Source organism: Alternaria ventricosa, assembly GCF_023758065.1.
Source record: "Alternaria ventricosa strain BMP 2768 chromosome Unknown scaffold_17, whole genome shotgun sequence".
NCBI lineage: Eukaryota > Fungi > Ascomycota > Dothideomycetes > Pleosporales > Pleosporaceae > Alternaria > Alternaria ventricosa.
The window spans coordinates 21,304-48,832 of NW_026055697.1; the positions used below are offsets into that span (position 1 = coordinate 21,304).

Here is a 27,529-nt window from a genome sequence, read left to right on the forward strand (position 1 = left end):
GCAGTCTTTGCAGGGCTGTCGCCAGCCATGATCGTTCGTTTTTCAATGGCTCCATCTGCAATCTCTGTTTTAGTGGGTTAAACTGACATTACCTTATGTGAGAACAGTCAATATTGCTGCTCACTGGAAAACGGGAGACATGTCGGCGAGACCTCACACAAGGAGACAAATATCCGGCCTGCTTTCAGAACTATTGATCGCGTCTGGAAAGGTATGCGTCTTATACCTCTGTCTTGGTAGCCGCGCTGGAAGAGGTCACTTCGTTCCGAGCAGCCGACGTCTTATACCTTAGTGACTGGTGCCAAAGCAAGTCAAATCATTTTCGATTTTGCGACTTTTCCGATTGGCTCACATCTTTCGACGCAATGAATGTGGGCTCTGCCTAATGTACAATTTAGTAGAACTACGGTACACACTACCTTAGCAGGCCTCGTAGGCACCCCTCCATCATAGCATTCTAGGCGCGCCTTGGCTGAGCCAGAAGTGCAAGAACATCGACTCTTGTCCCCTTCATCGGACTCTTCTAGATGTGATGGAAAGGCCAAGACACCGATGAAGTCACAGCGACGCCTTTCTTCCACGCGGCTTCTAATAGCTTCTCTACGCCTACTAGATTCCACATATGCTACACTCAATGAAGTCTTCCGGTCGATTCTTAGGGCACACCGTAACGTTCCGGTCTCCTTTCGGCCATGAGGTAGGAGTATCTAGGCCCGAGACGAAGCGTCTGACTTACCTCAACAGGTGTCTACGGAAAAGGTCCGCCAAATACTGAACACTACTACAATTCTTTATGACGCAACCCAACCAGAGTGACATAGTGGGAACCGGCAAAGTCATATAAAACCGCAGGCACGTTCTCACAGTAACAAAATGATATCCATCTTATTCTACTGTCTTCATTCTTGACTTCACAATGCGTCTCACCCCATTCATCTTTGCGGCGTCAGCCACAGCCCTTCCCGCCATCTTCCGCTCCCGAGCAGCTCTTGCAGAAGCCCTCCTGCCGGAGATGTCCCTCCCAATCGACTACTCTTTCGGCGTGCGGGTACCGACATCTTCCAATCCATCATCATCCAACCCTCTGGCACTCCTTGTGAACGGTTACACGGTCAAAATCCCACTCATCGCTAGCTCAGGCACTCTCGTCTCCTGGATAGCCAACTACGCAGACGGAAAGGCATACAACACACAATTCACTTCCATCAACCCATCGGCGCCCAGGAACATCACCACAGACTCTGACTCCACCTCGCAGCAAGGCGGAAACAGCGTCTCAAACGCAACAGCACTAGCAGATGGACGTCAAGCTCGCGTAGTCACAACATCTTTCTCCTCAGGCAACGCCGCATCCGCCGCAGCAGCCGCCCTCGACGGCACAAACTCCGATTCCACGTCCTCATCCGGCGCCGCAAACAGCACCGCAGTCGCTACGACCAACGCCTTGGGTGAAGTCTTCATCTTCACCTCCGCCAACACCGCCAACGCCCTAAACTCGCAGTCCATCAACAACGCCAAGGGCGCCGAAGCAGCATCCTCCTGCGCCGCCGACTCCGGACCTGCTGCATCCGCACAAGCAGAGCAGGTTAACAGCCTTTACATTCCCATTGGCACGTCTCCAGACGGTACGGAGACGCAATGGGTCAAGAGCTCGGCTTATGCGGCGTGTGCGGCGGGTGTGGATGCGCCGAATCAGGGTGGCAGTTCGAGTTCGGGGAGTCAGAGTAGTTTGACGGGCGTGAAGAGTAGTGTTACTTGTAATGGGGCTACTAGCACTGATCAGACTAAGAGCACGACGTATAAGGTTAGTGTTAAGGGGAGGTATACGTTGTTGAAGGGGTTTAATGGTGCGGTGGGTGGGCAGAGGGTTGCGGATAGTAGGAGTCAGTGTTAGATGTGTCGTGGGTGTTTGATCTTCGGAGGGCTTTGGAGAGCTCGGTCAAGAGTGTAGCAGTGTGTCTTTGGTTTTTGTCATTGACCTAGTTGAATAGCACGTCTTGGACCCTATAGTAATCATCACAATGCAACAAACATCGATGTCTCACTTCATCACATCTCCCTTTGTGCATGTGAACATTATCATATATGTTTTTAATCATCATAAGATTCTCAACATCATACTATTCTCTCTACTGCGTGCCTTCTTATCCTGATTTCTGAAGAATCGGGCCTGGTCACATTTCACTTTCACCTTGGAACTTCCGTGCGCACCTTCACACCCTGCAATGACGCTGCTATTGTCAAGTCGCACAGTGAATACCGTCTCCCAGATTAGACTAGTTTGAAGCACGCTCCGCTTTGATAGAGACAATAGCAGAAGCTCAATTGCCTTTACGATGTCAAAGCGCTTGCTTCGGAAGATACTTACCTCCTCATCTACAAGCCCATTTGCACATCGTCCCAGCGACATGGCTGACTTACTATCTTCATTAATTCTCACACCTCTGGCTAGCAGGACGCCATCTCCCAACGTCTCGGATTTGACATCGTCCCTCCTCACCTCATATCCGCGTCCAAAGACACCCTGGCGCAACCCGTATTCTCCCATTCATGGCCACAGCCCGCTGCGAGCCGAATACACATTGCCTAATGCATGGCCAGACGAGCGCAATGGTGAGGCAACAAGTCCCTCAATGTATCGCGACTCCTCCACACCACTCTCACAAGGGCCAACGTCGTCCTCAGCCAGCCACGACAGCTTGACAGCTGAGCCTTGCAAATCGCCTGAAGTCGAGCAAGGTGATACAGGCTATCGAGGTCCAGCGGCCAATCTGGTGGCCAGCAGACTACCGCAGGTAGAGGCCGATGAGATAGCCCAGCGTCGAACAATTGAAGACATCTACCGCATACGAAATATTTTGAACAAGAAGCGACGTTGGGATGATCGCATGGCAGTCTTGCTGGGGGAAAAGATGTTGGCAATTGGCATCAATCGACATCTGGGGGCCACTGAGGTGGGGTTTCTATCAGAAGATGAACACACAATGGGAAAAGGGACAGTTGGTACAAACGGGCACCGAAGAATGCACGAATTCCTGCACAGCAAGGAGAAGAAGAGGAAACGGAGTATTGAAGACATTGAAGATGACGTCACGGATGATAGAACATTAAAGAGGGCGCGGAAAGTGCCTTCGGGCATATTGGAGATGCACAGAGAGAAGAAAGGTCGCACCGTCCCCAGCAGACGTACCGGATGAACACGACATGGACCTGGCATACAAGAGACAAGTCAGACGCAGACGGAGTACAGCGCAGTGAAACCACATGTCGCGCCTGCATGATCACCCCAATGTCACCCAAATACGCTACAACTTCAGGCTGGACGGACGAGCATTGGCAGATTCACCGCCTTGAGATGCCGAATATCCGCAAAGGGTGGAAAAGGAAGTTTGACTGCAAGATGGGACCAAGTGGAGATGAGTGGGTAATGGATCATGGGGCAGGGAGCATGGGCCTCCATCGCCAAGATGCGGGGAGAGCTCCTCCCCAACACAGCCGGAGCCATGCAAGGTACCACAGCTGCTGTAGCGTGCTGTTGACGTTGTTGACATTTCCACACCGCCTCGACCGAGTTCCAATCCCCATTCTCAGCCTCATCCACCATGGGAGGAGAATCGCACCGCAACATGCCCGTCCCCGTGGCCAAAGACTACCCACAGCTGGCGGCTGGTCCCGTTGGCAAGCAGATCCACAGCATCTACCAGAGCCGACTGAGGCAGTTCCTCGATGCAGGACAGTACAGGGAACAGAGTCTGATTGGGTGAGTCTCAACCTTCACGCCTTCCTAATCGTCTGTCTCCAGCTCCAAGATGCTCATACGTCATACAGCAAGCTCACCGAAGCTGTCGCGTCCGGTACCGACTGGGTGAAGCTCTCCGTGTACTCGCCCCCGAACCTCTCGCGCCCGCTCTTCAAGGAAGCCACCTCCCATGCTTTCCACCCCACCAAAGTTGGCGAGTCATTTGGCCCCAGTTGGTCGACCCACTGGTTCAAGGTCCAACTCACGGTGCCCAAGCACATGCTCGACAAGGAACATCTCGAGTTCGTCTGGGATGCAAACAACGAGGGCTTGATCTGGACCGAAGATGGACACACTGTCCACGGACTGACAGGTGGCGGCGAACGCACACAATGGATCCTGCCCAAGGATTTCAGAGACGGCAAAGAGCATACCTTCTATATCGAGATGGCCTGCAACGGCATGTTCGGCAATGCCCCCGGCGGCGACTCGATTCAGCCACCAGACCCAGACAAGTACTACACGCTGCACACTGCCGAGGTCCAGGCGGTCAACCTGGAGGCGAGAGGGCTATACTTTGACTTCTGGGAGATCGGAGATGCCGCTCGCGAGTTCCCTGGAGACTCGACGCAAGCCCATGATGCCCAGCAGGTCGGCAACCGCATCATCGACACTTTCATTGCGGGCAATGGAAGCCAAGAGAGTATCAAAGCATGCCGCAAGATTGCCGCTGAGTACGTCGGCAAGGACGTAGACTCGCACAAAGTATACGAGACCGACCAGGAGGCGATCGTGCACGGTATCGGCTACTGCCACATCGACACGTGTTGGCTCTGGCCATTCGATGAGACCAAGCGAAAGGTCAACCGATCCTGGTCGAACCAGTGCGACCTCATCGAGCGATACCCCGAGCTTCGCTTCTGCTGCTCACAAGCGCAGCAATACAAGTGGCTCGAGCAGTACTACCCTTCCACATTCGATCGTGTCAAGAAGAAGGTCAAGGAGGGCAGCTTCCAGCCTATCGGTGGTAGTTGGGTCGAGCATGACACCAATCTTCCCGGCGGAGAGTCGCTTATCAGGCAATTCTTGTACGGCCAGCGCTACTTCGAGAGCAAGTTTGGCCAGCGGTGTCGCACTTTCTGGCTGCCGGACACTTTCGGATACTCGACGCAATTACCACAGATCTGTCGCATTTCGGGTATGACTAGATTCCTGACTCAGAAGCTAAGCTGGAACAACATCAACAACTTCCCACACACGACATTCAACTGGGTCGCGCTGGACAACAGTCAGGTCATCTGCCATATGCCGCCATCTGAGACGTACACGTGCGAAGCGAACTTCGGTGACGTCAAGCGCAGTGTCACACAGCACAAGTCGCTCGACCAAGACAAGTCATCGCTGATTGTCTTCGGCAAAGGAGATGGAGGCGGCGGTCCGACATGGCAGCACCTTGAGAAACTCAGGCGATGCCGTGGTATCAGCGACACTGCTGGTCTGTTGCCTCGCGTCAAGCTAGGCGACTCAGCAGACGACTTCTTCGACCGCCTGGAGAAGAAGGTCGAGAATGGTACTGAGCTCGTGACATGGTATGGCGAGCTGTACTTCGAACTTCACCGTGGTACATACACTACACAGTCGAACAACAAGCGCAACAACAGGAAGTCGGAGATCATGCTGAGGGACATTGAGTACCTGGCGACTTTGGCGACAATCAAGAACGGCTTCGGCAAGAAGAGCTCGTACAAGTACCCGAAGAAGGACATTGATGACATGTGGGAGAATGTGCTCTTGTGTCAGTTCCATGACTGTCTGCCTGGAAGTTCCATCGAAATGTGCTACGACGACTCCGATAGGGTATGTTGCTGATCCCCAACCTTGACTTCATGACTGACTTTTTTAGATTTACGCCGAAGTGTTTGCTACTGGGGAGAGGCTGCTTTCCGACGCCCTTGCTGAACTTGGCTTCAACGATGAGACTAGCTGGGACCAAGACACCAAGCTATTCGCGATAAACACTTTGCCATGGAGCCGTACCGAAATCATCAAGTTGCCGAGTGAGGCAAGTCGAACGAAGTATAGTCCTCCAGGTGCAGAGTACGGTCTTGCTCATCGCAACGGATCTCGGAAGGGTCTGGGTGCTCTGGACGTGTTCCCACTCCACTCTGCGTACCCTGCTCAGAAGGCGACTATTGAGGAGATCCATCCCAATGTTTACGAACTGCGAAACTCGCAATTCGTTGTACAGGTCAACAACGGTGCCATCACCTCACTCTTCGATATTGCCGCCGATCGCGAACTGATTCCGAAGGGTGCCAAAGCCGGTCAGCTTGTAATTTACGACGACAAGCCACTTTACTGGCAAGCCTGGGATGTCGAAGTATACCACCTTCAGTCCCGGCAGGAACTCGAGCCCAGCAAGGTGACCATTGCGGAGAACAGCGTTCACCGTGTGAGCCTGCTGATTGAGACGAAGGTCTCAGACAAGTCGTGGGTCAAGACGACCATGAGTCTACCTGCAGCCGTAGGAAACACACCCAGTGCCATCGAGTTTGACGCAGAGATTGAATGGCACGAGACAATGAGGTTCCTCAAGGTGGAGTTCCCAGTCGACATTGTGAACACGGAAGCCAGCTACGAGACGCAGTTCGGTATTGTGCGTCGACCTACCCACTACAACACCACCTGGGACATGGCCAAATTCGAAGTCTGCTGCCACAAGTGGGCCGATCTGTCCGAGGCTACCTATGGTGTCTCGATCCTGAACGACAGCAAGTACGGTTTCGCAGTCGCCGGAAACGTCATGCGTCTGTCCCTTCTCCGCTCTCCCAAGGCCCCAGATGCCCATGCCGACATGGGCAGCCACAAGACTCGCTACGCCATCTTCCCTCACAAGGGCGGTCTGGACGAGCGCACTGTGCGAAAGGCCTTTGAGTTCAACAACCCTCTCAAGATTGTTGGTCGCCAGGGCCTGCACGCCCCAGCATCCTCCATGCACAGTGGTCTCTTGAACCCCTTCCATATCTACGGCGCCCCCAACCTTGTGCTCGACACCATCAAGCGCGGTGAAGACGACGAGGATGTCAGCCGTGGTGAACTGCCGATCAAGAAGGGTCATTCAATCATTCTACGCATCTACGACAGTCTGGGAGGAAAGAGCAAGGGCGTGCTTACCTGGGGTGATGTCGATGTCAAGAAGGTGATCAAGGTCAATGCGCTGGAGGACGAAGAGGGTGAGCCGCTGGACATAAGCAACATGAGGGTAGGAGCGGAAGAAGTGAAGGAGAAGGGTGTGCCAATCGAGATTCGCGCATTTGAAGTGGCGAGTTACAAGCTGTTGTTGGCATAGGTATGGCATAAGTATGGCGATTGATTGGTAATCAGTAATGAGAGTATGTGGCATGACATGGACGGTCCTTCGATCACTGGAAATATCTTTGTTGGAGTACTGTTCGGGCGTTGAGTATACATAGTTGGGCATCAAGCATAAGCAATATCACGTGTCGTATCCAGTACTGTCAACCCGTTTATTCGAGATCAAAGTGAAAATAGTGTCATTGTGTCCAAAACGCCTATGATGCCTTATCCCATGCTCTATATCTCGATTGATGCCATCAAGCTACCGTGGTCCTAATGTGGGCTTAGTTGCACTCGAGGACAAGCATTCCGCTCGCCTTGCTGGAGTGCAGACCTAGTGGATGCGATCCAACTTGAGCCTGTTCCTGGCAATCTTGTCATCGACCGAATCTGTCTTGCCAGTGATGCGTGTAATGTGCGTGTTCTGGTTATCGACCTCTTCGCCCATTGCGCGACCGAGTTGGTTGAGGTTCTTGGCCATGCCATGAAGTTGGTCTGTTAAAACAAGTCTGTTAGAATCCACACATGAATGCAATAGATGGGGAGTACGTACCCAAGTTGTTATCGATCTCGTTCTCCATCTCGTCATCCTCCTCGTCAGCCTCGAACTGGAACTTCGAACGTGCAGCCAGCGAGCTCTTGTTGTTGCCTTGTGGTCCACCGCCTGTGGCTAGCTTACGCTGAGCTTCGTTTGCGCGGGCTCCGGACTCCCACTTGGCCCGGTTGGTTTGCTCTCGGGTGTCACGGTCGCGCGCGTGCTGGTCCATGGCTTGTTGCATTTGCTTCTCGCGCTTGGAGTTGCCTGTGAAGGGGTTGGGGACGATGGAGAACATGCTTGCATTGATGCCTGGAGTCGTGTTAGTCATGAATGATACGTGTTGGGGGGTGCGTCCTTACGGGCCAGTTCCTTGGTCTGTCCATTTGCTCTGTCGCTCTGGATGGAGGCAAGGTCGAGGTTGCGTTCCGTGCTAGGAACGAGTTAGCTGTGTATAAACGTGTGAATATGTGATCAACGTACTTATGAATGCGCTCTCCCTGTGCTGCCAGTGTCCCTAGAGTTCCTCGACCAGTTTCCAAGGCCTGCTCAGCTAGACGGAGAGCGTTTCTGGTGCTCGCAACATCTTGCTGCTTCATGAACTTGATCTCCTGCTTTGTGGCGTCGATGTCTTCCTCTTCTTGTTCTTCAGCCGTCAATTGGCGGTCCTCGTATGCTCCGTAGCCACCAGGCGCAGAGCCATAGCCACCGGGAGCACCAGCTCCATATCCGCCACCAGGGGTGCTGCCATAGGCACCGCTTTGACCAAGGGCGCTGGGCTGCTGAGGCGGTTGCGCTTGCTGGCGTTGGGGAGCGTTGCCGAACAGCTCGTTCCGGCCTGCCTCGGTGCTCATGGTGTCGTTGGACGCAGTCCTTCCCAGGCCTCCGTAGCCGCCGGGCCGCTGTGGTGCGCCTCCGCCATAGCGATCGGCTCCATAGCCTGACTGTGCGCCGTAGCTGCCTCCTTGCGCGCCATATCCGCCGGGTCGCTGTCCGTAGCTCTGGCCCGGGCCGGTGACAGCCGGCGTCTTCTCTTGGCGGAAAGAGTTGTCCTGGCCGTCGTTCGAGTACGAGGGGGGTGGTTGTGCGTATGGGTCCTTGCCTACAGGTGCGGCATACGGGTTTTGGGCGGCTGGGCTTTCCTTGCCGCCCTTGTCCTTCTTCTTGGAGAATAGGCCCATGATTCAGGTGTAGAGTTTTGGGTGTGGTGAAGAAAACGAGGAGATGAGTCGCGTCTTGTAGGCGTCGACGTCAGGGGTGGGTGCGGTGAGGGCTGACGGGTCGGGGAGCACCAAGGGAATTGTGGGGTGCGTTATCGATTGGGCGAGCCAAGGTTCACGGTCTCGCAGCGGGAACGCGAAAGGTGATTGAAGGAAGGCACGAGATGAAGAGGCGATGCAGTAGTATATGAATGTCACAGGTAGAGGAAGTCGCGTTTGAGCAATGAATGTTTTGCTGCGTCTGGCGTTTCAATCATCAGAAGCGCCCAATGCCGCTAGCGAAGGCGGAGCCCTGGGGTGAGTACGCCACCGCTTGTGGCTGAGGGCCGCTTGCGAGGAACCGCTCGAAATAGCTACAAGACACGTTCCAACCGTGGGTTCGAGTGAAAGCACGAAGAAATCTGCATCTTGTTTCGAGAGTATGTCCTGAGCAGCGAATTCCAAACTTGAATGCGAAGATTGGCAGGGCAGTCGCATGGTTGGGCCCACATCATTTGGTCCCTGCAGCCGCTCTCAGGCACCGCGCCTAAATTGGCCCTTCTAAGGTCCACCCGTACGCATATATTGAGACCTCCGACATTGTCTGGGTATCTTTCGTCCTGCAATCTACAACGTGAATAGCAAGCATGCATGATGCTACGTCGTCCAAATCGCGCTGTCTTCCTCGTGTGTAACCTCACCGTCCGAAGAGGGTAGATCCTCATGCTCCTCTTTTGTCCAGATCTCGTTACCCGTCACCACCGGGAACGATGTCAGGACGCGGCTTATGTCTCCCCACCATACTTCGCCGAACCTCCGATACCAATCCACTGTCACCTTCAGACCTTCATCAAAGCTCGTCTTGGGTTCCCAACCCAGCGCGCTCAGCTTGGTCCCGTCCGTCGCATAGCGCTGGTCGTTAAACGGCCGGTCTTCCGTGTGCTCGACCCATTTCGACAGCTCGGTAGGGGAGTCATGGGATATTTCGAAGACATCCAACAGCCTGCGGCAGATGTCCGAGTTCGATATCTCGTCCTTGGACGCGATGTTGTAGATCTGACCAATGTCGCCTTTGTGAAGTATGGTGTCCAGCGCATCTACAATATCCCCTGCGTACAGATATCGTCGTGTGGGTGAGCCGTCGCCGTGGAGTAGGAGCTTCTGTTTTCGCTGTAGCAGCATGATGAACTTTGGGATGATCTCTGCATAAGTCAGCTCAGTCATCAACCCTAGGATCTAGGATGGCCCACTCTCAGGGAACTGATGTGGTCCATATACATTGTTCGCACGAACGGTGATCAGCGGCAGCTTGAAGCTACTCCTGTATGCGCTGACCATCATCTCTGCCGCTGCTTTACTCGCCGAGTATGGATTTGTTGGTGCCAGTATGCTCGTCTCGCCCAGGTCTGCCGCTCCGACAGGAACATCGCCGTATACCTCATCGGTCGAGATGTGTATGAATCTAGTGACACCATGTTCTCTCGCTCTTTCAAGCAGAACATGGGTGCCATATACATTGGTGTTCGTGAATTCGTATGAATTGCCAAAGCTAAGATCGACGTGCGATTGTGCCGCGAAGTGAAAGAGCGTGTCGATTTTGTGTTTTCGCAAGACGCGCTTTACGTCCGCCGGTGACGTGATGTCACCCTGTTCGAAGGTGAAATTGGGTCGACCATCGAGGATTCGCGTGTTGTTGAGCGCAGCGCAGTAGTCCAGCTTGTCGAATGATACGACATTGTAGTGTGGGTATGTGAGTACCAGATGCCGTACGAACCAGCAAGCTCTACTCGGTGGTCAGTTGTGATGCATCATAACGAAAGATCAAGAGACGCACAGCTCACAACTTCCCGTGCTCTCGTCGCAACGTACATGAAGCCAGCTCCACCAGTTATCAAGATGTTCTTCGCATCAGGAAGAGGCTCGAAGTTGGTGCTGCCAATGAGTATCGGCGCCTGCTTCCATAGTTCCTGCTTGACATGCGATCTCGCATTGAGAACGGTTGACCTTCGCCGGCCTGGTGCTGTTAGCGTCGGGGTTGGACTGTGCCTTGCATTGCATCGTGCAGGTGCCCAGGTGGAGACTCACGCTTTACGCCATTGGTGCCATTGGGCACATAGTGGGCGCTGTCAGAGTCTTGGCTGGAACCCATCGTAGTAGTAGCTCTTGTCCTCATCTACCAAGAGTCGTCGAACGCTTGCTTGACATGCTCGAGTTTGACATACAACAAGTTGTACTGGTCACGTATGCGCGTGCTGCTGGCCGCGTGTCTGCGACGAGCGCGATTCGGCACTAACCCGACGCGGAGATGCATCCGGGATTGCGCGTTACGTCATCAAGATCTGGCGAAACTGCTCAACACCAGCTGAGCGAGAACGCTGCATCAACACCACATATGCCCGCATTCCGACACAGCGAATCGTTAGGTCCTGATACATACCACGCATTGGAGCTTCGTTGAGCGAAGATCAGCCGTTCCGGCTCCGTAGATACCATATCTACCGCACCGAGAGTCGAGCCGAACAACGCTATGCATCAGTTTGAGCACAGAACGTACTCTTCTACCTCGAAACCAAGTATATTCTCCAGCTGGTTAGCGGAGTGTGTTCCACGTATTTGTGGTTCAACAGAATCCAGGACAAGAGGCATGACAGCGAGTGCGTTACACATACCCCGCTTCTCCCCCAGCCCGTCAACAACTATCTACGCGTCTCGTAGCTTTCGCAGCGAATTGGACATGTCGGCGCGATACGCATATTGCGGCTTACGCATCTCATTTCCGGCCTTCCCGCAAGCAGCCAAAGCGGGCTGCCCCACCACAGTAATGTGGGGATGATCCCCAGCCGTTGCCTTTGATTATCCATCAAGCAACGGATCGAATCACGTGAAAGGCTCAAGTATAAGCATCTCATCTTACAGTTTCGGTCAGCTCTGTTACCGGATCCTCTACGCGCACCAGCTTTCCAGTTTACTGTCGTACTCATCGATATCCCATAATTGCGAGCATGTGGGCTACTTATCTTCTTCTTGTGGGCATCATCGCTCTTGTACTAGATTACTGTCGCATGCTGTACCTAAGATGGCGAATGGTAAGTGCTCTCTTCTTTGCCATCTTCATGTCTGATCTGTCACTAATACACCAACAGCCGCCAGGACCATTGCCTTGGCCTATTGTTGGAAACACCTTTAGTCTACCGGAGGAAAAGCCTTGGTATCTCATGGAACAATTATCGAAACAGTACAATTCGCCGCTCATCACATTCTGGATCGGGCGGTTAGTTCCACGGCAACCTTACCGTCATGAACGGTGAATAACACAGCATACGAGACCGACGGTCTGGGTCAATGACGCATGGACTGCAGATGAGCTTCTCGTCAAGCGGGCAAACATCTACAACTCTAGACCCCGCATGCTGATGTTCGCTGAGCTTATGTCTGGCCAAATGAATCTGCTGCACAAATACACGTACACGAAAGAACAACGTGAAAAGTTTCGCGACCTCAGGAGAGTTACCCACCAGGGTGTTGGGATACAGCAGGTCAGCGTGACACAGGGTTTCAATCTGTGCATGCTAACGTTATCAGATAAAACGCCATCGAAGCCTTCAAGACGACGAAAACAAGATAGTAGTATGTGACTTGCTCGAGACACCCGACAAATTCGTAGCTCATTTCGAGCGATACGCTACGAGCGTTGTGTCGATCATCGGCTTCGGACGTCGGATTGGAGACATACAAGATCCGTTGATCACTGAAGTTATCGCGCAGATGCAGACCTCTGCTAAGATGGCGGTCGTCGCCAAGGATTTCCCGCGACTGATGGAGACCTTTCCATGTAATTCTCAATGTCGCTTGTTCAAACTCGTGCTAACAAAGGCAGGGCTGGCCAAGTTTCCCAATTGGATGGCTCCTTGGAAGCGTGATACTCGACGTTCAGCAAAGCCCAAATACGGCCGCAATGATTTCTTCTATGCTTTAGCCGAGGAGGCCAAACAATGTCCAGAAGAGAACTACTCCAAGTATCTCTTTCGCGAAGCACCTCACCTAAATCTTCATCCTCTCGAGATTTCCAATCTCGCCGCTAATCTACTCGGTGCTGGAGCGGACACATCGAGCAGCACTTTACAAACAGCGGTACTGGCAATGCGTGCCTTCCCCGAGACCCTTGAACCCGCCTGGGAAGAGCTAGACCGTGTAGTGGGGCGATCGCGAAGTCCGACGCTCGAAGACGATCTTCCATATCTCCGCGCTTTCGTCAAAGAGGTCTTCCGCTGGCGTTCAGTGGCGATTATAGGAGGTACTGCTCATGCACCCACTCAAGATGACTATTACAACGGCTACTATATAGCGAAGGGTACCTGGGTGCAGGGGAACGTCTGGGCAATACATCACAATGAGCGCGAATTCCCCGACCCCGATCGCTTCAATCCTAGGAGATTCCTCGATACGGATGATAAGAGGCCATTTCCTGGTGAGAAGGGATATATGACTTTCGGATGGGGCAGAAGAAGCTGTGCTGGTCAAGCGTTGGCTGAGCAGGGTACGCACCTCAGTATCGCACGATTGGTGTGGGCGTACAAGGTGGAGCAAGAGGTGGACCCAAAGACGGGAGAGGAAGTGCCTGTTGACATCTTCAATTTCACGTAAGTCGTGTTTCGATACCCCAAGACTATAAAACGCTCTGGGTACTAACGTTTAGCAGGAGCGGATCGAACTGGCGACCCCAGCCATTCAAGGTCAAGTTCACACCCAGACACGAAGAGATCAAGCAGACCGTTATCCGAGAGGCGCAGCAAGCACGGCAAGATTTGGCGAAGTATGATCGCGAAACCAAGTACAAGTTCAGCACGTTCTACGAGTAGGGATTGGCTGAGATATGATATCATTCATGGATATTATGTATGCGTCGACTCGCGAGGTCGATCAACTCTCGAAATGCCGTCGGGCATTTCCATACAGCTTTGCATAACACCCCTGTCAGTGCGGAGAAGACATGGGTTTCTCCTCACTGCCCCACGATGCTAACCTCGCCTGACTCGCATATGTCGCTGTATAAGGCTGCGACCCCTTCTTCTCGTAGGAGGATGCTGGTCTATCCCAGCGTGAGCAATAATGGCAAAACTTCAGGAGACGTCCTTGTGGGCGAACCGCAAATGCTTACTAATATGCTCCGCCGTCGCTATTGCTAGCATGCAGTACGGCATCGATACTGCTGCAGTAGGCGGTCTGCAGGCCATGCCTGGATTCTTGAAGGTCTTTGGGTATGAGGACCCGACAAGCCCGCTTGGCTATGGTATTGATGCAAGTCCACATAGCCTATGACATCGCGAACGTTACTGACGCTCAAGATAGTCGACGGTGCAACAGCTCATGACCTCTTTGCTAAATCTGGGTTCTTGCGTATCTGCTATTGCTGCTGGTGTGTTTGGTGGCTACTTCGGTCGCAGAAAGGCCTTGTGGCTCGCATGCATCATATGTCTGGCTGCAGTGTCGGTACAGATTGGGTCTACGTCCAAGGCCGGTTTGTACGTAGGTCGATTGTTGCTAGGCTTCTCCAACGGCTTCTTTGTCGTATTCTCGACTGTGTACTGTAGCGAAGCAGCACCGGCGCATCTTCGGGAGTATGTTCTTCAGTCTACCCAGGCACTGGTTATACTGACAATCAGCAGAATCATGGTCGGACTCTTCTCTTTTTATGTGAACCTCGGAAGCATCATCGGTTCCATCATCGACAACTACACTTCACGCTACCTCTCGAAACTCTCCTATCAAGTTCCTCTCGCCTGCATGTTCATCGTCCCGGTTCTACTCGGCACAGCACTCTTCTTCGTCCCCGAGAGTCCGCGATGGCTTCTACATCGTGACCAACATGATGCGGCGCGCAAGTCTTTGGAGCGTCTTCGCTTCGACCATGGCGAAGAGCTGGAGTTGGAATGGGCGGAGATGATCCGTGGTGTGGAAGAAGAGCGCAGATTGAGTCAGAGTTCAGGCTTTCTGGATCTCTTCCGCGGCAACGACTTGAGACGAACACTTCTTTGTTGGGGCACGATTGCAAGCCAGTCAGCGAGTGGCGTCTGGTTCTTCATCGGGTACCAAACCTACTTCCTCGCCATCGCTGGGATTACGAAAGCCTTTCAGTACAGTATTATGAACTCGTGTATCGGGTTCATCGGTGTTCACCTTGGTCTCTTCTCCATGAACAAACTCTTTGGAAGAAGGACGATCATGATCGCTGGAGCGATAGCATGCGGTCTATGTGAGCTTGCGTGCGGGATCGCCAGTAGCGTAAAGCCTAACTCCGTCGAGACCGGGAATGTGTTAGTAGCTTTTACGGCGCTGTTCCTGTTTTGCTACAATGCCGGGGTGGGCGTTGCGACAAGCCCTCTAGCAACAGAGCTTGTCAGTTCAAGACTGCGAGCTTGGACAGTGGGTAGCGCCAATGCGCTTGGCTACTTCCTCGCCTGGCTGATCGGCTTTTGCTCGCCATACTTCATCAACCCTCAGGATCTTGACTGGGTGAGTAAGCATGCTTCCTCTTCCCTATAACGCTAACACGATCGCAGGGCCCGCAATACACGTACATATGGGCAGCTTCGAACTTCATCTGCGTTGCCTGGTTCTACTTCTTCCTCCCGGAGACAAAAGCGCGATCACTAGAGGAGCTGGATGAGATCTTCGAAGCTAGAGTGGCGGCACGAAAGTTCAAGCTGTATGAGTGCAGAATTGTGGAGGATGCGAAGCATGATGTTTATGGGAAGGAGACAGTTGAGACCATAAAGCAAGCTGCTTGACAAACTACATAAATGTCTTTCGTAGGTATCAGTTACTACGCATCTATTCCTGCTCATCATCGTGAGGTACTTTGATCCGAACTCTCACAATCTCATCAGCGATCGTGGGCGGATCATCTGGCGCAGGGAGTTCATAGGACATTGTCCATCCCAGAGAAGGCAGGGCCAATACTTCTTCACGAGTCCGATTAGGATGCCAATGCGAATCCTGGAACCAGTCTGAAATCCATTGCCACGGGGTCAATGCCTTCTCATAGCTCGTGAAGTCAGTCGTGGCCTTGTAAGTTTTGTCACCAACGGTGAAAGTAGATGATGTAGCAGTACCACGATCGTCTTTGTGGCTGAAACTCGCGACGACAAGGGCAGCGATATCTGTGTATTTCATTGCTATCTTGCTTTGGTCAGCGACGAATTGATGGAATCGGATGCAACGGCCTTGGAAGATTGCCCGTTCCCAGGAGAGACCGCATTCGGGAAATTGGAAGACACTGGCTTCTTCCTCGCTAGCGAAGGCCTCCATCGATAGACCTTGGGGATCATTGCACTTGAAGATCGGAAACTTGTCGAGACAGTGGGCCAACTCGTGGAGCAAGACGTGGGCGAGAAGGAATTGGGGTCCAAGGTTCTGTACGCTAGATGGAGGGGGAGGACCAGAACTATCTGACACAGTTGTCTCGGAGTCTGGGTCGAGCACCTTGCGAAAGAATGAGTGCAGGAGTACACAGGGACTCGTCGGTGCCCCCTGTCCTGGTCGAAATCGCAAGCCCTCGCCCATCATATCGGCGCAATAAGCCAGCATACCGTTACGTACCTTGGCGCTTCTATCCGCTTCGCGCCAATTGCAAAGCCTTAAAACCTCGTTATAAGTCTTGTCATTGGTCGCGTGGTCTGAGAAGGTTGTTCGGAGTTCATCAAAAGCGAAAGTTAATCCCAAATCCATGTCTGTCGGAGTACGGTCGGATTCTTGCACCTTCCAAGTCAAAACGCTAGTTAGGTTGTCCAGTTTCTCCCTCCATTCGGCCATCAAAACGGATTTCTCCACCAGCCGATAGTCTGATGTGTAGATTAGTGGCGGTGGCTCATCTCTTACGAAGGTCTGGGAAGGCAATGTCCTGCTTCTCATCTGATGCCAGAAGTAGTCGAGAACTCGTTCGTCTCCCACAAATCGACTCGCAAGTTGCAGACCAGGCCTCATGCTTTCGTACATGTTCTGTGAGACGCCAATGAACCGGTCGCGAGCGAAGATTGGTGCGATCTCGTTGCTGAGACTACTTGTACTCGAGGTGACGTTGAAGAAGCTTTGTTCTTGTAGATACTGAATCGCTTCTTTGCGCACATTATCGACATGGCCTTTGAATTCGTGCATGGGTGATGAGATACGAATGATTTCGCTACGTTCTTCTGGGCGCTTTAAGCATGCTATGGTATGTGCTTGCTATTAGCAAAGTGTAGGCCTCATGTGCTACCCTACTCAGACTGAATTTGATGATTGCTCTGTAGCAGCTCACTTTACCACGTCATATGATAAGAGAAGATTGTGTAAAAGGTGCTTGGGGATGAATTAGATGCATTCTAATGATTTGCAAGGCAATATCATTCTTACACCATGTTTGTATGTATGCAGATCGGTACATGTCTCCTTCCGAATTCGAAACGTGTTCTTGACTAAAGCCAAGTCAGGAGGCTAAATGTTGTAGCTACAGCAAGGACTGTCATGCCAAGCGTATGCTGGCTCAGGTTGACGATGGCGGCGTCTACTTGAGTTAGCACGTTGTAGGGAAGCAGGTGATTAGATGCATACCTTCGACATCGGGAGTCTCCGTTGCTTCAGCACCATCCTCTTCTGACTCAGTGGTGGAAGGCGATGCCTCAGTGAACTCGGATGTCTGAGTCTCTGGGGAAGTAGACGGTGTCGATGCAGTTCCGGTGCTGGATGATGACATCGTTGGAGTCGAGCTCGCCGACAAGACTACACACGGCCCACCAAGGAAGGGATACGCCGACGGGGCCATATCGTTGATACAGTCGAAGAAATCACTCCCATTGTCTGCCTCACACCACTGAGTGCAGTCGTTCAAGATACGGACCTCGGCATCATCGTTGCAACAGGATGTGATGTTGACATCGTTCAGGGGAACGTTGACCTGGCAGATCTGGCCTGTGAGCCCCGTAATATTGAGACCATTAGGAGCGATGCCTGGAGAACAAGACGTGGGTGTAGGCAGGGCTACGCTCGATGGGATTGGAACGATTTCTGATGCGATCGAAATGAATGTTGAAGTCATGGTGGGCGGGAAAGGTACAATTTCTGTAGTGAATGCTGAGGTCATGATGTTGGTTAGAGGAAAGGAGGCGGCAACTGAGAATGAGGGAAGTAAAAAGGCGAACAGGAGGAGCACAATACGTTATAATGCTCAAATATACCTAGGTAGGTAGCAACGATGCAACAAACGCGGCGTCATCTGTCATACTGGAAGCCGACCGACCCGGAACGGTGTCTTGGTGCATAGCCAAGACAGATTAAGGCAGAATGAACATAACATCACCCTTTGTTGTCTCAGTGCATCGCCCACTCTGATGCCACCTGGGTGCGCGCCAAGAGCGGGGGCGGTTAGCGCGGCACTACTGGCGCCTTCAGGTACCCGTGCCTCTCACACCTCTACTTCCAGTTATCCGGTAACCTTGATGATATGGTACGCCCCGTTATAGCGACGCTTGAAGTGGTGTTGCTGTTGCGGATTCGAAAAGGGGTAAGGTCGTCGTGGCTTTCGCATCAAACTGAAGGTTGGATCGTTTTAGGAAAGTTGACGGCCATTGTATTACATACGTTTGTGCTATTCAGCCGCGTTCCTAACGAGAGCCTCACATCAAAGATTGATTCCGTTCATAGAGCGTTCTTATTAGGATGATAAAGTAAGAGGAAGCCCATCATGATCATTACACACGATGTTCAACAGTACTCGCTGCTTGAGGCTGGCAAACTCCAAGAGTGAGCGGCCAAGATTCGACGACAGACTGTATAGGCGTGTGCAACAGTCGCTGTCAGCCACCCAAGCAACTGTATTTTTTACAGTCCGGAAGTAGTTTACCCGACTCGTGCTTTTGCACGAGTAACGGGTTCATAGACTTCTGCCCAAGTGTTGAACGACTTGGATTGTCACCAGAAATGGAAGGAAGAATAGGATCTTCATGTCAGCTCGCGCGAGGGTAATATACTAACAACAGCAATTTCTGATTTGCATAAAGTACAATTTAGCTGTTTTGTAGATACGATATTTATACTGTGTACAAGCCACCAAACTAGTAGTTCTGTAATTTAGGAATAATCTAAAACCTAACTTCTAAACTTCTTAGATTTTCTACTTTGTCTAATAGTTACTTTGTAAATCTAGCATTCACTCCACTATCTCGTATCTAAAATTACTGGAATAGCGCATTGCTAGACTAGTGAATCTGTGACGTACTTCTTATCTTTTGGGTAGAATTACCAGAACGGCAAATCGCCAGAGCGGGTATTCCACAAATCTGCTTCCTACCTTTGTGTAGAATTGCCATATCAGCAAGTTAACAGGGCGGCAATCCTACAAATCTCATTCCCACCTTTCTGTAAAATTGCCAGAACGGCAAACTGCTAGGGTGGCAATCTTACAAATGTCATTCTAATCTTTCCGTAGAACTGCCAGATCAGCAAGATACGAGGGCAGCAATTCTACAAATGTAATTCCAAACTTTCCGTGGAATTGCCAGAACGCCACAATGCTGTGGCGGCAATCCTTCAAATGTCACTCCAATCTACTCGTGGAATTGCCAGGACGGCGAATTGCCAGATTAACAAATCCACGAATCTGCTTCTCATCCTTTCTGTAGAATAGTCAGAACGGCAGATAGCCAGAGCGGCGAATCCACAACTCTGCTGCTCATGCTTCCTGTAGGATTGCCAGAACGGCAACTTGCCAGGACGGCATTTCCTCATTTCTGTTCCTGACCGTTTCTGTAGCATCGCCAGAACGTCAAAATGTCAGAACGTCAGATTGCCAGAAAGTGAGGCTGCCAGAACGTCAGATTGCTAGAACAGTATTTCTCAAATCTGTTCCCAACCTTTTCTGTCGCATTGCCTGAACGTCAAATTGTCAAAACGTCAAATTGCCAGGATGGCATTTCCTCAAATCTGTTCCTAACCTCATCGGTAGGATTGCCAGAACGTCAAATTGTCAGAACGTCATGTTGCCAGAACGTCATGTTGCCAGAACGTCATGTTGCCAGAACGTCGAATTGTCAGGACGTCAAGTTGTCAGAACGTCAGATTGCCGGAACCTCAGTTTGCTACAACGTCGCATTGCCAGGACGTCAAATCGCCAGGACGTCAAATCGCCAGAACGTCAGATTGTCAGAACGTCAAATCGCCAGGACGGCAATCCTTCAAATCCGTTCCTGATCTTCTCTGCTTGTGGACGGAAACACCATTTCCTTCTTGTCACAGAGCTCACTCCCGCAAGGTTCTAGACGAGCTTTCTATCTAGTTATACCTGGACAAATACAGACAAGCCTGCAAGAAGCTTCCCTTGTAAGGACGCTTCCCCGCAAAGCTTACAATATAATAACCACTTTTGCTAGGGCGGTAGACTCGTGGAACATGATACTAATGACTGGTAGCTATGAGCTGTACGAGAATGGGGATGTTGAAGTCTTGATTGAAGGCCAGTCTAAGCTCGTTGTCGCTTGCTCCTACGTGTGCCCTCTTGCTTCATCGTGACCACTTGCTGCTCCTTGTCGGGCTCCTTCTTTATACGCTTCCGCTTGACAGCCTTATGATTAGCTGTTGTATGTTTTTGCCCTTTTTTGCGTGTCGATGGCAAAAAAGAGGATTTTTTTTTAGCTACCGTGCTGTCATAGTCGAACGCGACACTGGGGTGACTGGCAGCAATGAGCTGCCCAGGTGTACGAGGATAAGGGTACCGACTTGTTGATTGTAGGGCTGGTCTATGTTCTTTGTCGTTTACTCCTGCGTGTGCCTCCGTGCTTCACCGTGACCACTGGCTGCTCCCCACTGTTGTTTGTTTTTGACCTTCTTTTTACCAACCCGAATAGCAAGGACCTTTTTTTGCTCGAGCGATAGAGTCGTGGAACGTGACACTATAGTAACTGGCAGCCGTGGAGGTGAGGTTGTTGCTGTGTTGATTGCAGGACTAGTCTAAGCTCGCTGTCGTTTGCTCCTGCGAGTGCCCTCTTTTTTCACTATTACAGTTGGTTCCTCCTCAGGCTCCTTCTTTATGCGCTTCCGCTTGATGACCTCCTTTTTGATTGTCTCTTCCAGAACGACGTCTTCTTCCTCTTTCTTTATCGTCACCTCCTCTTCCTTGACCTCGACCTTGGCGACGACCCTGTCCGAGAACGTCTTTAGGTCCGCCGTGAACAAGACGGAATGCGCCCATCCGGCTTCTTTACCCCACAGCTTCCGGAACAGATTTCCAATCGCAGCGTATGTGGCGGCGGTCAAGCTACTGTGCTTGCCCTTGCCGAACCTGTAGTCCTTCTGTGCAATCTGCCAGACATGGGTGTCGACGGGTACAGACTCGGACCAGCCGAGCCCGAAGAGACACACACAGTCTGCGACCTTGGGACCCACGCCGTGGAGCGCAAGAAGCTCCTCGTGTGCTTGACGGTATCCTTCTCGACCACCTTCGAGCATCTCTCCGGCGGGCTTCTCTTCCATGCCAAATTGCGGACACTCTGGATTGCTCAGGTCTTCCAACCACTTCATGCCCTTGTCCTCGGAAACCATTCGCGCAGTCTTCGCAATGTATTTGGCGCGGTATCCAAAACCAAGCTTCATGAGATGCGCTTCGACGTCAGGGCCTGAGAGGGCATCGGGTGTGGGAAAGTCGTGGTAGGGTATGTCGTCGATGGTGCCTATATGTGGTCCATAGTGCAAGCAGAGATTGTGCACCATGCCTGATATGCGACTGATGTTGTTGTTGCTACTGCATATGAAGCCGATAAGGGCCTCCCAAGCATCCTGTCGCAGAATCCTGATACCCGTGAATTTGGGTGCGCGCTTCTTGAAGTTGGCGTCGGAGGCAGCCCATTGCTCGTAGAGCTGGCCAAGATTGGGCGCGAGGTTGAAGTAGTGCTTTATAAGAGCAGCGGTATCGTCTTCCTCGGGGGCGACTGACGGCGCTTTAGACGGAGGCGGAGTAGGAAGAGCGGTGGTGACAGGCGGGTAGGTCGCGCGGTAGTGGAGATACTCGGCGTCCTGATGGAGGGAGAGTATGCGACCATGAAGGGCCATTGACCACACGTCATCAGCTGACTTGCGCCATCTGGTCGCACGTTAGGAGATGTTCCGACTCGAGTACTGAGGCACGGAAAGATACCTGAATGATTGTCCACATCGCAAAGTCGTGTTGATGCATAGCTCAGTGAGGCTTGTAGGCAACTTATGCCACTCAGCAGCGCGTAAAGCCATTGTCGTTATAGTCGCGGTCTGCGCCAGGAGTGAATGATACATCATGGTCTGGCCTCGGTGACAGGGGTAAGGCGCCAAGGGAACGGCGCGCTAAGGCAGGCCCCGACTTTCTCTCACACGTTTTCCGCGACGGCAACCGCAACCACCGCACAAGCATCGCGTCCTAGAGCCGGGACAGTTGCGAGCTGCTGATTCATCCACTGTTTCTTGATCAGATCTGCTAATTGCAGCTTCTCCCGCCATCTCACTCCCGACAGCAGCAGCATCTTACGCGGCTGAACACACGACGGCGCAAGAGCTCCTAGCACCCACACCCGCCCACCATGAACGGCGATAGCTATTCCAGAGGTAAGCGAGTCTATCAGTACACGTACTGACTAGTGCACAGCTCCCAGAATCAAGACTAACATAAGCAGACGGTGGCCGATCCAGCGGATCGCGCAACTACGTGAGTGTCGACACTCGTCGCGACAAAAGCGAGCGTACGCTGACTGAACAGTCCTCAAGAGATGACCATCGCGATCGCGGCGAACGGGGCGACCGTGGTGGCGACAGGCGCCGCCGTCGTTCTCGCTCCCCACGCCACGGCGGAGGCTCCCGCCGCGACTACGAGGTAGACACGTACTCTTCCAGCCGCGACTACCGTGAGCGCGAGCGCGAAGACACATACGCCCGCCGTGAGCGGCGCGATGACCGGGGCGAGCGTGGAGCAGAACGTGGTGCCGAGCGCGGTGCTTGGGGCGATTCCTACTCCCGACGCGACCGACCTCGAGGAGGCGACCGCGACCGCGACGACGACCGTGGCCACCGACGGGAACGCGGAGACCGCAACGAAAGGGGCGGCGACCGATTCGGAGGCGAAGAGCGCAGAGGCGGACGGGGAGGACGTGACGGAGGCTTCGGCGGCGGGCGTGATAGGATGCGTGCGCAAAAAGAGGAGTCTCCGCCCTTCAACAAGCCCCGCGAGGCTACCCCCGACCTTACCAGCTTTACCAACATCCAGAAGCGCGAGCGTCGCATGACGCAATGGGACATCAAGCCTGCAGGCTACGAAAACATCACCGCCGAGCAGGCCAAGCTGTCGGGCATGTTCCCGCTGCCAGGAGCTCCTCGCGCTGCGCCCATGGATCCGTCCAAACTCGCCGCCTTCATTTCGCCCTCAGCAGGAACCGCTACCGCTGCCGCCCTCGCAACATCTGGCGCGAAGCAGTCGAAGCGTCTTTATGTACACAACCTGCCCCAGGGCTGCACTTCCCAAGAGATTATGGAGTTCTTCAACAACCAGCTCAACGGTCTTAACGTAGTTTCTGGCAACGACCCCTGCCTATCAGCCCACATTGCTACCAGCAAGGAGTACGCCGCATTGGAGTTCAAGGCAGCCGAAGACGCGACCCTCGCGCTCGCTATGAACGGCATTTCCATGCGCGATGACGGAGGCGCACCTGATAGGTCGGGTCTGTCTATCCGCCGTCCCAAGGACTACATTACTCCCACCGCCGACGAGAACGCATACCCGCCTGGCGATGAGGTTTCATCTGTTGTCAAGGACAGCCCTAACAAGCTGAGCATCGTCAACATCCCCACATACATCGAGGAGGAACAGATTCGAGAGCTCGTCGAGACCATGGGCAAGCTCAAGGCCTTCACTTTGGTCAAAGACACAGGAACCGATCAGCACCGCGTAGGCATCCTCCTAACCCACTGAACCTACTGAACTAACACAGCCCAGGGTATTGCATTCTGCGAGTATGCTGACAACGGAGTCATCGACGCCGTTATCGAAGGTCTCAACGACATCCCACTCGGCGATGGTAACCTCAAGGTTTCGCGCGCAACTGTCGGACTTCAGCAGACGACTGGTCTCGACGGTGGAGTTGGCGCCATCTCAATGTTGGCAGGAGCCAGCGCTGCTGAGAACCACGAGCACAGCCGTGTCATCTGCCTGATGAACATGGTCACCTCGGACGAGCTGCTCAACGACGATGAATACGAAGGTAAGCTCGGCAACATCACTTGAAACATTGCGCACTTCTAACATCGAACAGAAATCAAGGAAGACATCGAAGAGGAGTGCGGCAAGTACGGACCCATCATCGAGACCAAGATTCCTCGCCCCGCCGGTGCCCGCGTCAACCTCGGTGTTGGCAAGATCTACATCAAGTACAAGGATACAGAGTCTGCGCAAAAGGCTATCAAGGCGCTTGCCGGTCGTCAGTTCTCTCGGAGAACCGTTGTCGCAACAGAGTTCTCTGAGGAGGGCTTTGACGTTGATGCCTGGTAGATGTGAGATTGTTTTAGTTGCGCGTTCGACTTCTTCGGGTTGGTGCAGTTGCCCACCATTATTGCCGCGTTGGGGAGTACCAAAAAGGGAGAGTGAAGCTCAGCATTTGTACACTAATTTGGTTCCAGGGGATGTTAGCATGCCCATCGCTGAGATGGTACGAGGATGTACGAGGATGTGATTGTATCTTGAATACCTAGGCTAGAGTGCTAGATTTCGCTCAAGAAAGCTTGCCTAGATATCACACCGCATTGTTATTGTACTTGATGAATATGCCATGTGAATACTGTTTACCGACAAGAATTTGGTGGCCTTAATCCACCACTATGTTACTGTTGGTACGATGAAGAGAAGCTAATTCCGTGTTAATGCCGTAGCTGCCGTCGCTAAGCCCGACGCTACTGAAGATGAGAGAATAGTTTGGTCCGTCGCGGTCCTATGTGGTTCGTCGCACTCCACAATAGCTTGTTTGGGCGCGAATCCAGAGCATGCTGCCCAGAAAGGTCTGGAACTCGGTGATATCATATCCCAAGCATGCACCCGCCCGGCGCGGGACGGAGACATTGAAAGCGAAACCCCGCGTGCCGTCAAGGTGCGCACTTGCCTTAGTCAAGCGCGACCTTCAAGTCCACCGTGGTATCACGACCTTAAAAGCGCAGGAGCGCCCTCAACATCGAAAAGATTCATCACCTATTCCGACCAATACCTCCCAGGATCGTAACCCAACAACCATCATGGCGAGCATCAGGCGTTTCTTCTACTCCCAACTTTTTGTCACACCTCCCAAGCCCACCGGCGACCTAACTGGCAAGACTGTCATCGTCACTGGCTCTAATGTCGGTCTTGGGAAGGAAGCCGCACGTCACTTCACCCAGCTCAACGCCTCCACCGTCATCCTCGCCGTGCGCTCCATCGAGAAAGGCGAGGCAGCGCGCAAGGACATCGAATCTACCACAGGCCGCAGCAATGTAGTCAAAGTCATGCAACTCGACATGTCATCCTACCAATCCGTCCTCGATTTCGCCCAGAACGCGAGCAAAGAACTCGACCGAGTCGACATCGCAGTTCTCAACGCCGGCGTAACCCGCGCCGCATGGGAAGTTTTCGAACAAGACGAGTCTACCATCACCGTGAACGTCGTTTCCACCTTCCTGCTGGCTTTTGCGTTGTTGCCCAAGCTCAAGGAGACGGCAAGCAAGTTCAACACCAGACCCACGCTTACCATTGTGAGCTCCGAGGTGCATGAGTGGGCAACTTTCGATGAGAGGAATGCGCCTGAGGGGAAGCTTTTTGAGAGATTGAACGAGAAGGTCGTTGATGGGAAGGAAGTTAGCCTGAACAACCGGTATCAAGTCAGCAAGCTACTGGAGGTACTCTTTGTCCGCGCGTTCTGCGAGCGATACCCTGAATCGGCTATTCCTGTCACCGTTAACCTTGTCAACCCTGGATTCTGCCATTCGTAAGTCTAAAGTACTCCGTTTTCTGGCCTGTCTTATTCTGACCGTTTAAAAGCGAATTTGGTCGCGAAAATGGCATTGCCCTCGCATTTGCACGCTTACTGCTTGCGCGGAAAACGGAAGTCGGATCGAGGACTCTCACGCACGCTGGTATATCGGGGGTTGAGACGCATGGGAAATATCTCCTTGACTGTGAGATTACTGAACCGAGCCCGTACGTGCGGAGTGAAGAGGGGAAGAGAGATCAAGAGAGGGTTTGGAAAGAGTTGACAGCGAAGTTGGAGGGGATTAAGGCTGGGATTACAGAGAGCTTTTAGGGCGGTGATACAATGAATCAGCTTTTTGACTACATGAGCTGCAGTCACTGACGTGTAGAGCTCACTTTAACTGGCACTTACATTCTTGGTTGGGTATTTTCGCCTTTGTGTTTGAGTTAACCCCTTACAAAGTCCCGACATTCACCAGTTCTACGCACGCACACGCTCAACCGCGAGCTCAGGTCTATAGCCATGGCCACCGGTATGAATACTGACTACCCCGTCGTGCCGATTCGAAGATATCTCGATGCTGTCGAAGACTTGGCCGTACCGTCTAGACGCACACAGGGTACCGGCCGCGCATATACTCGTCCACTGTTGTCGCCGTTCGAGCAACTTCCGTTGGAGATTCGTCAAGAGATATATGGATGGCTCGGCTTCCCCATCGGCGGCAAAGTATGGGAGCCTATTGCCACGAAGCAAGGTGGAATGTGTGTACGCACGACCTTACAATGTATCCTCTTCCCAAGGTGGGATTTGTTCCCAGAGGGTTTTTATGATATCACACATGCGACTACTCGTTTACCAATTCAATCAAGGTGGAATTGCGTGGAAGAGGTAAATCACACGAGAGCAAGTCGTACGTCACTAAAGCTCTACAGCTATTCGGTTGGTGGTCCGGACTTCTATTCGTCTCTAAAGGCATTCGACGCGAACTTTGGGATACGATTTTCCACAGCATCGACGTAGTGTTCGGTTTCCAAGTTAGCAGCAAGGCTGTTCATTTCAGTGTCCCACAACAAGGACACAGGTACGGCAACGATCGACCGAAGTAAGCTTGCGACAATACTCATGTCACCGGTATCCGAGCCTGACCTTTTAGGGGCTTCTATCGCATGCACCTCAAGGATGAGCAATTCGCCAATCTGACCAAGGTCACTCTCACTGAGAAATGCGGTCATACGTATTCCACCGATAACCCTCATCGCATGGCCAAAGTATCACCCCGCTCCATACTAGTCCGTCAGGCGCATTCAGTACGTTACATCGCAGATCATTGTCCCTTTCTCACCCAGTTCCGGATACAACCTTACCTCCAAGGCTCCGTGACCTGGAGTTCACGAAAGCGCCGTGGCCTTCGTGGCGTTGCCCCAAAGTCCACGGAAGCTCTGATCCAGGCCATCGTATACCTCGTAGAGAGGTGTGAGCATCTAGAAATCATTTGCATCCGATACGTAATCGAAGTCCACGAGACAGAGGACTGCTACCTGGATCAGAGGCTGTGCCAGGAATACTTCAGCTCATCGTGCAAGTGCCGGGAGCAGGACTGCGAGTTTCTGGTACCGGAATTGGGCTACTTGGAACGTCTAGAGTGTGCAGAGAAGTGGGCAAGGTATTACCTTGATTGGTTGCGCCAGGATAAACCGGAATGGGAATTGGCGTGACCTTG

General features: G+C 52.6%; 12 protein-coding genes across 12 annotated transcripts; 8 read left to right on the forward strand and 4 right to left on the reverse strand.

The window, feature by feature from the left end:
- Nucleotides 1–916: 916 nt before the first annotated feature.
- Nucleotides 917–1,894, forward strand: J4E93_008460 (uncharacterized protein; the record flags this gene model as incomplete). The annotated part of the gene is made up of 1 exon (XM_049346359.1): nucleotides 917–1,894. One exon carries the CDS (start codon nucleotides 917–919, stop codon nucleotides 1,892–1,894), a length of 978 nt encoding a protein of 325 aa, XP_049196249.1.
- Nucleotides 1,895–2,408: 514 nt separating this feature from the next.
- Nucleotides 2,409–3,197, forward strand: J4E93_008461 (uncharacterized protein; the record flags this gene model as incomplete). Its single annotated transcript, XM_049346360.1, has 1 exon — nucleotides 2,409–3,197. The coding sequence occupies one exon, from the start codon at nucleotides 2,409–2,411 to the stop codon at nucleotides 3,195–3,197; it is 789 nt and encodes a 262-aa protein (XP_049196250.1).
- A 405-nt stretch (nucleotides 3,198–3,602) lies between these two features.
- Nucleotides 3,603–7,088, forward strand: J4E93_008462 (uncharacterized protein; the record flags this gene model as incomplete). The annotated part of the gene is made up of 3 exons (XM_049346361.1): nucleotides 3,603–3,760; nucleotides 3,829–5,596; nucleotides 5,643–7,088. The coding sequence occupies 3 exons, from the start codon at nucleotides 3,603–3,605 to the stop codon at nucleotides 7,086–7,088; spliced, it is 3,372 nt and encodes a 1,123-aa protein (XP_049196251.1).
- Nucleotides 7,089–7,430: 342 nt separating this feature from the next.
- On the reverse strand, nucleotides 7,431–8,812 carry J4E93_008463 (uncharacterized protein; the record flags this gene model as incomplete). The annotated part of the gene is made up of 4 exons (XM_049346362.1): nucleotides 7,431–7,591; nucleotides 7,650–7,943; nucleotides 7,994–8,064; nucleotides 8,115–8,812. The coding sequence occupies 4 exons, from the start codon at nucleotides 8,810–8,812 to the stop codon at nucleotides 7,431–7,433; spliced, it is 1,224 nt and encodes a 407-aa protein (XP_049196252.1).
- Nucleotides 8,813–9,487: 675 nt separating this feature from the next.
- Nucleotides 9,488–10,979, reverse strand: J4E93_008464 (uncharacterized protein; the record flags this gene model as incomplete). Its single annotated transcript, XM_049346363.1, has 4 exons — nucleotides 9,488–10,032; nucleotides 10,081–10,613; nucleotides 10,700–10,844; nucleotides 10,916–10,979. 4 exons carry the CDS (start codon nucleotides 10,977–10,979, stop codon nucleotides 9,488–9,490), a joined length of 1,287 nt encoding a protein of 428 aa, XP_049196253.1.
- Nucleotides 10,980–11,892: 913 nt separating this feature from the next.
- J4E93_008465 (uncharacterized protein) lies at nucleotides 11,893–13,689 on the forward strand (the record flags this gene model as incomplete). Its single annotated transcript, XM_049346364.1, has 6 exons — nucleotides 11,893–11,916; nucleotides 11,974–12,101; nucleotides 12,231–12,366; nucleotides 12,413–12,662; nucleotides 12,708–13,470; nucleotides 13,530–13,689. 6 exons carry the CDS (start codon nucleotides 11,893–11,895, stop codon nucleotides 13,687–13,689), a joined length of 1,461 nt encoding a protein of 486 aa, XP_049196254.1.
- A 328-nt stretch (nucleotides 13,690–14,017) lies between these two features.
- J4E93_008466 (uncharacterized protein) lies at nucleotides 14,018–15,618 on the forward strand (the record flags this gene model as incomplete). Its single annotated transcript, XM_049346365.1, has 4 exons — nucleotides 14,018–14,128; nucleotides 14,180–14,448; nucleotides 14,497–15,343; nucleotides 15,391–15,618. The coding sequence occupies 4 exons, from the start codon at nucleotides 14,018–14,020 to the stop codon at nucleotides 15,616–15,618; spliced, it is 1,455 nt and encodes a 484-aa protein (XP_049196255.1).
- A 43-nt stretch (nucleotides 15,619–15,661) lies between these two features.
- On the reverse strand, nucleotides 15,662–17,903 carry J4E93_008467 (uncharacterized protein; the record flags this gene model as incomplete). The annotated part of the gene is made up of 2 exons (XM_049346366.1): nucleotides 15,662–17,037; nucleotides 17,420–17,903. 2 exons carry the CDS (start codon nucleotides 17,901–17,903, stop codon nucleotides 15,662–15,664), a joined length of 1,860 nt encoding a protein of 619 aa, XP_049196256.1.
- A 2,906-nt stretch (nucleotides 17,904–20,809) lies between these two features.
- On the reverse strand, nucleotides 20,810–22,084 carry J4E93_008468 (uncharacterized protein; the record flags this gene model as incomplete). Its single annotated transcript, XM_049346367.1, has 2 exons — nucleotides 20,810–21,938; nucleotides 21,993–22,084. The coding sequence occupies 2 exons, from the start codon at nucleotides 22,082–22,084 to the stop codon at nucleotides 20,810–20,812; spliced, it is 1,221 nt and encodes a 406-aa protein (XP_049196257.1).
- Nucleotides 22,085–22,407: 323 nt separating this feature from the next.
- Nucleotides 22,408–24,365, forward strand: J4E93_008469 (uncharacterized protein; the record flags this gene model as incomplete). Its single annotated transcript, XM_049346368.1, has 5 exons — nucleotides 22,408–22,432; nucleotides 22,501–22,532; nucleotides 22,584–23,765; nucleotides 23,814–24,078; nucleotides 24,130–24,365. 5 exons carry the CDS (start codon nucleotides 22,408–22,410, stop codon nucleotides 24,363–24,365), a joined length of 1,740 nt encoding a protein of 579 aa, XP_049196258.1.
- Nucleotides 24,366–25,099: 734 nt separating this feature from the next.
- Nucleotides 25,100–25,828, forward strand: J4E93_008470 (uncharacterized protein; the record flags this gene model as incomplete). Its single annotated transcript, XM_049346369.1, has 1 exon — nucleotides 25,100–25,828. One exon carries the CDS (start codon nucleotides 25,100–25,102, stop codon nucleotides 25,826–25,828), a length of 729 nt encoding a protein of 242 aa, XP_049196259.1.
- Nucleotides 25,829–26,331: 503 nt separating this feature from the next.
- Nucleotides 26,332–27,524, forward strand: J4E93_008471 (uncharacterized protein; the record flags this gene model as incomplete). The annotated part of the gene is made up of 2 exons (XM_049346370.1): nucleotides 26,332–26,570; nucleotides 26,963–27,524. 2 exons carry the CDS (start codon nucleotides 26,332–26,334, stop codon nucleotides 27,522–27,524), a joined length of 801 nt encoding a protein of 266 aa, XP_049196260.1.
- Between the last annotated feature and the right edge of the window lie 5 nt (nucleotides 27,525–27,529).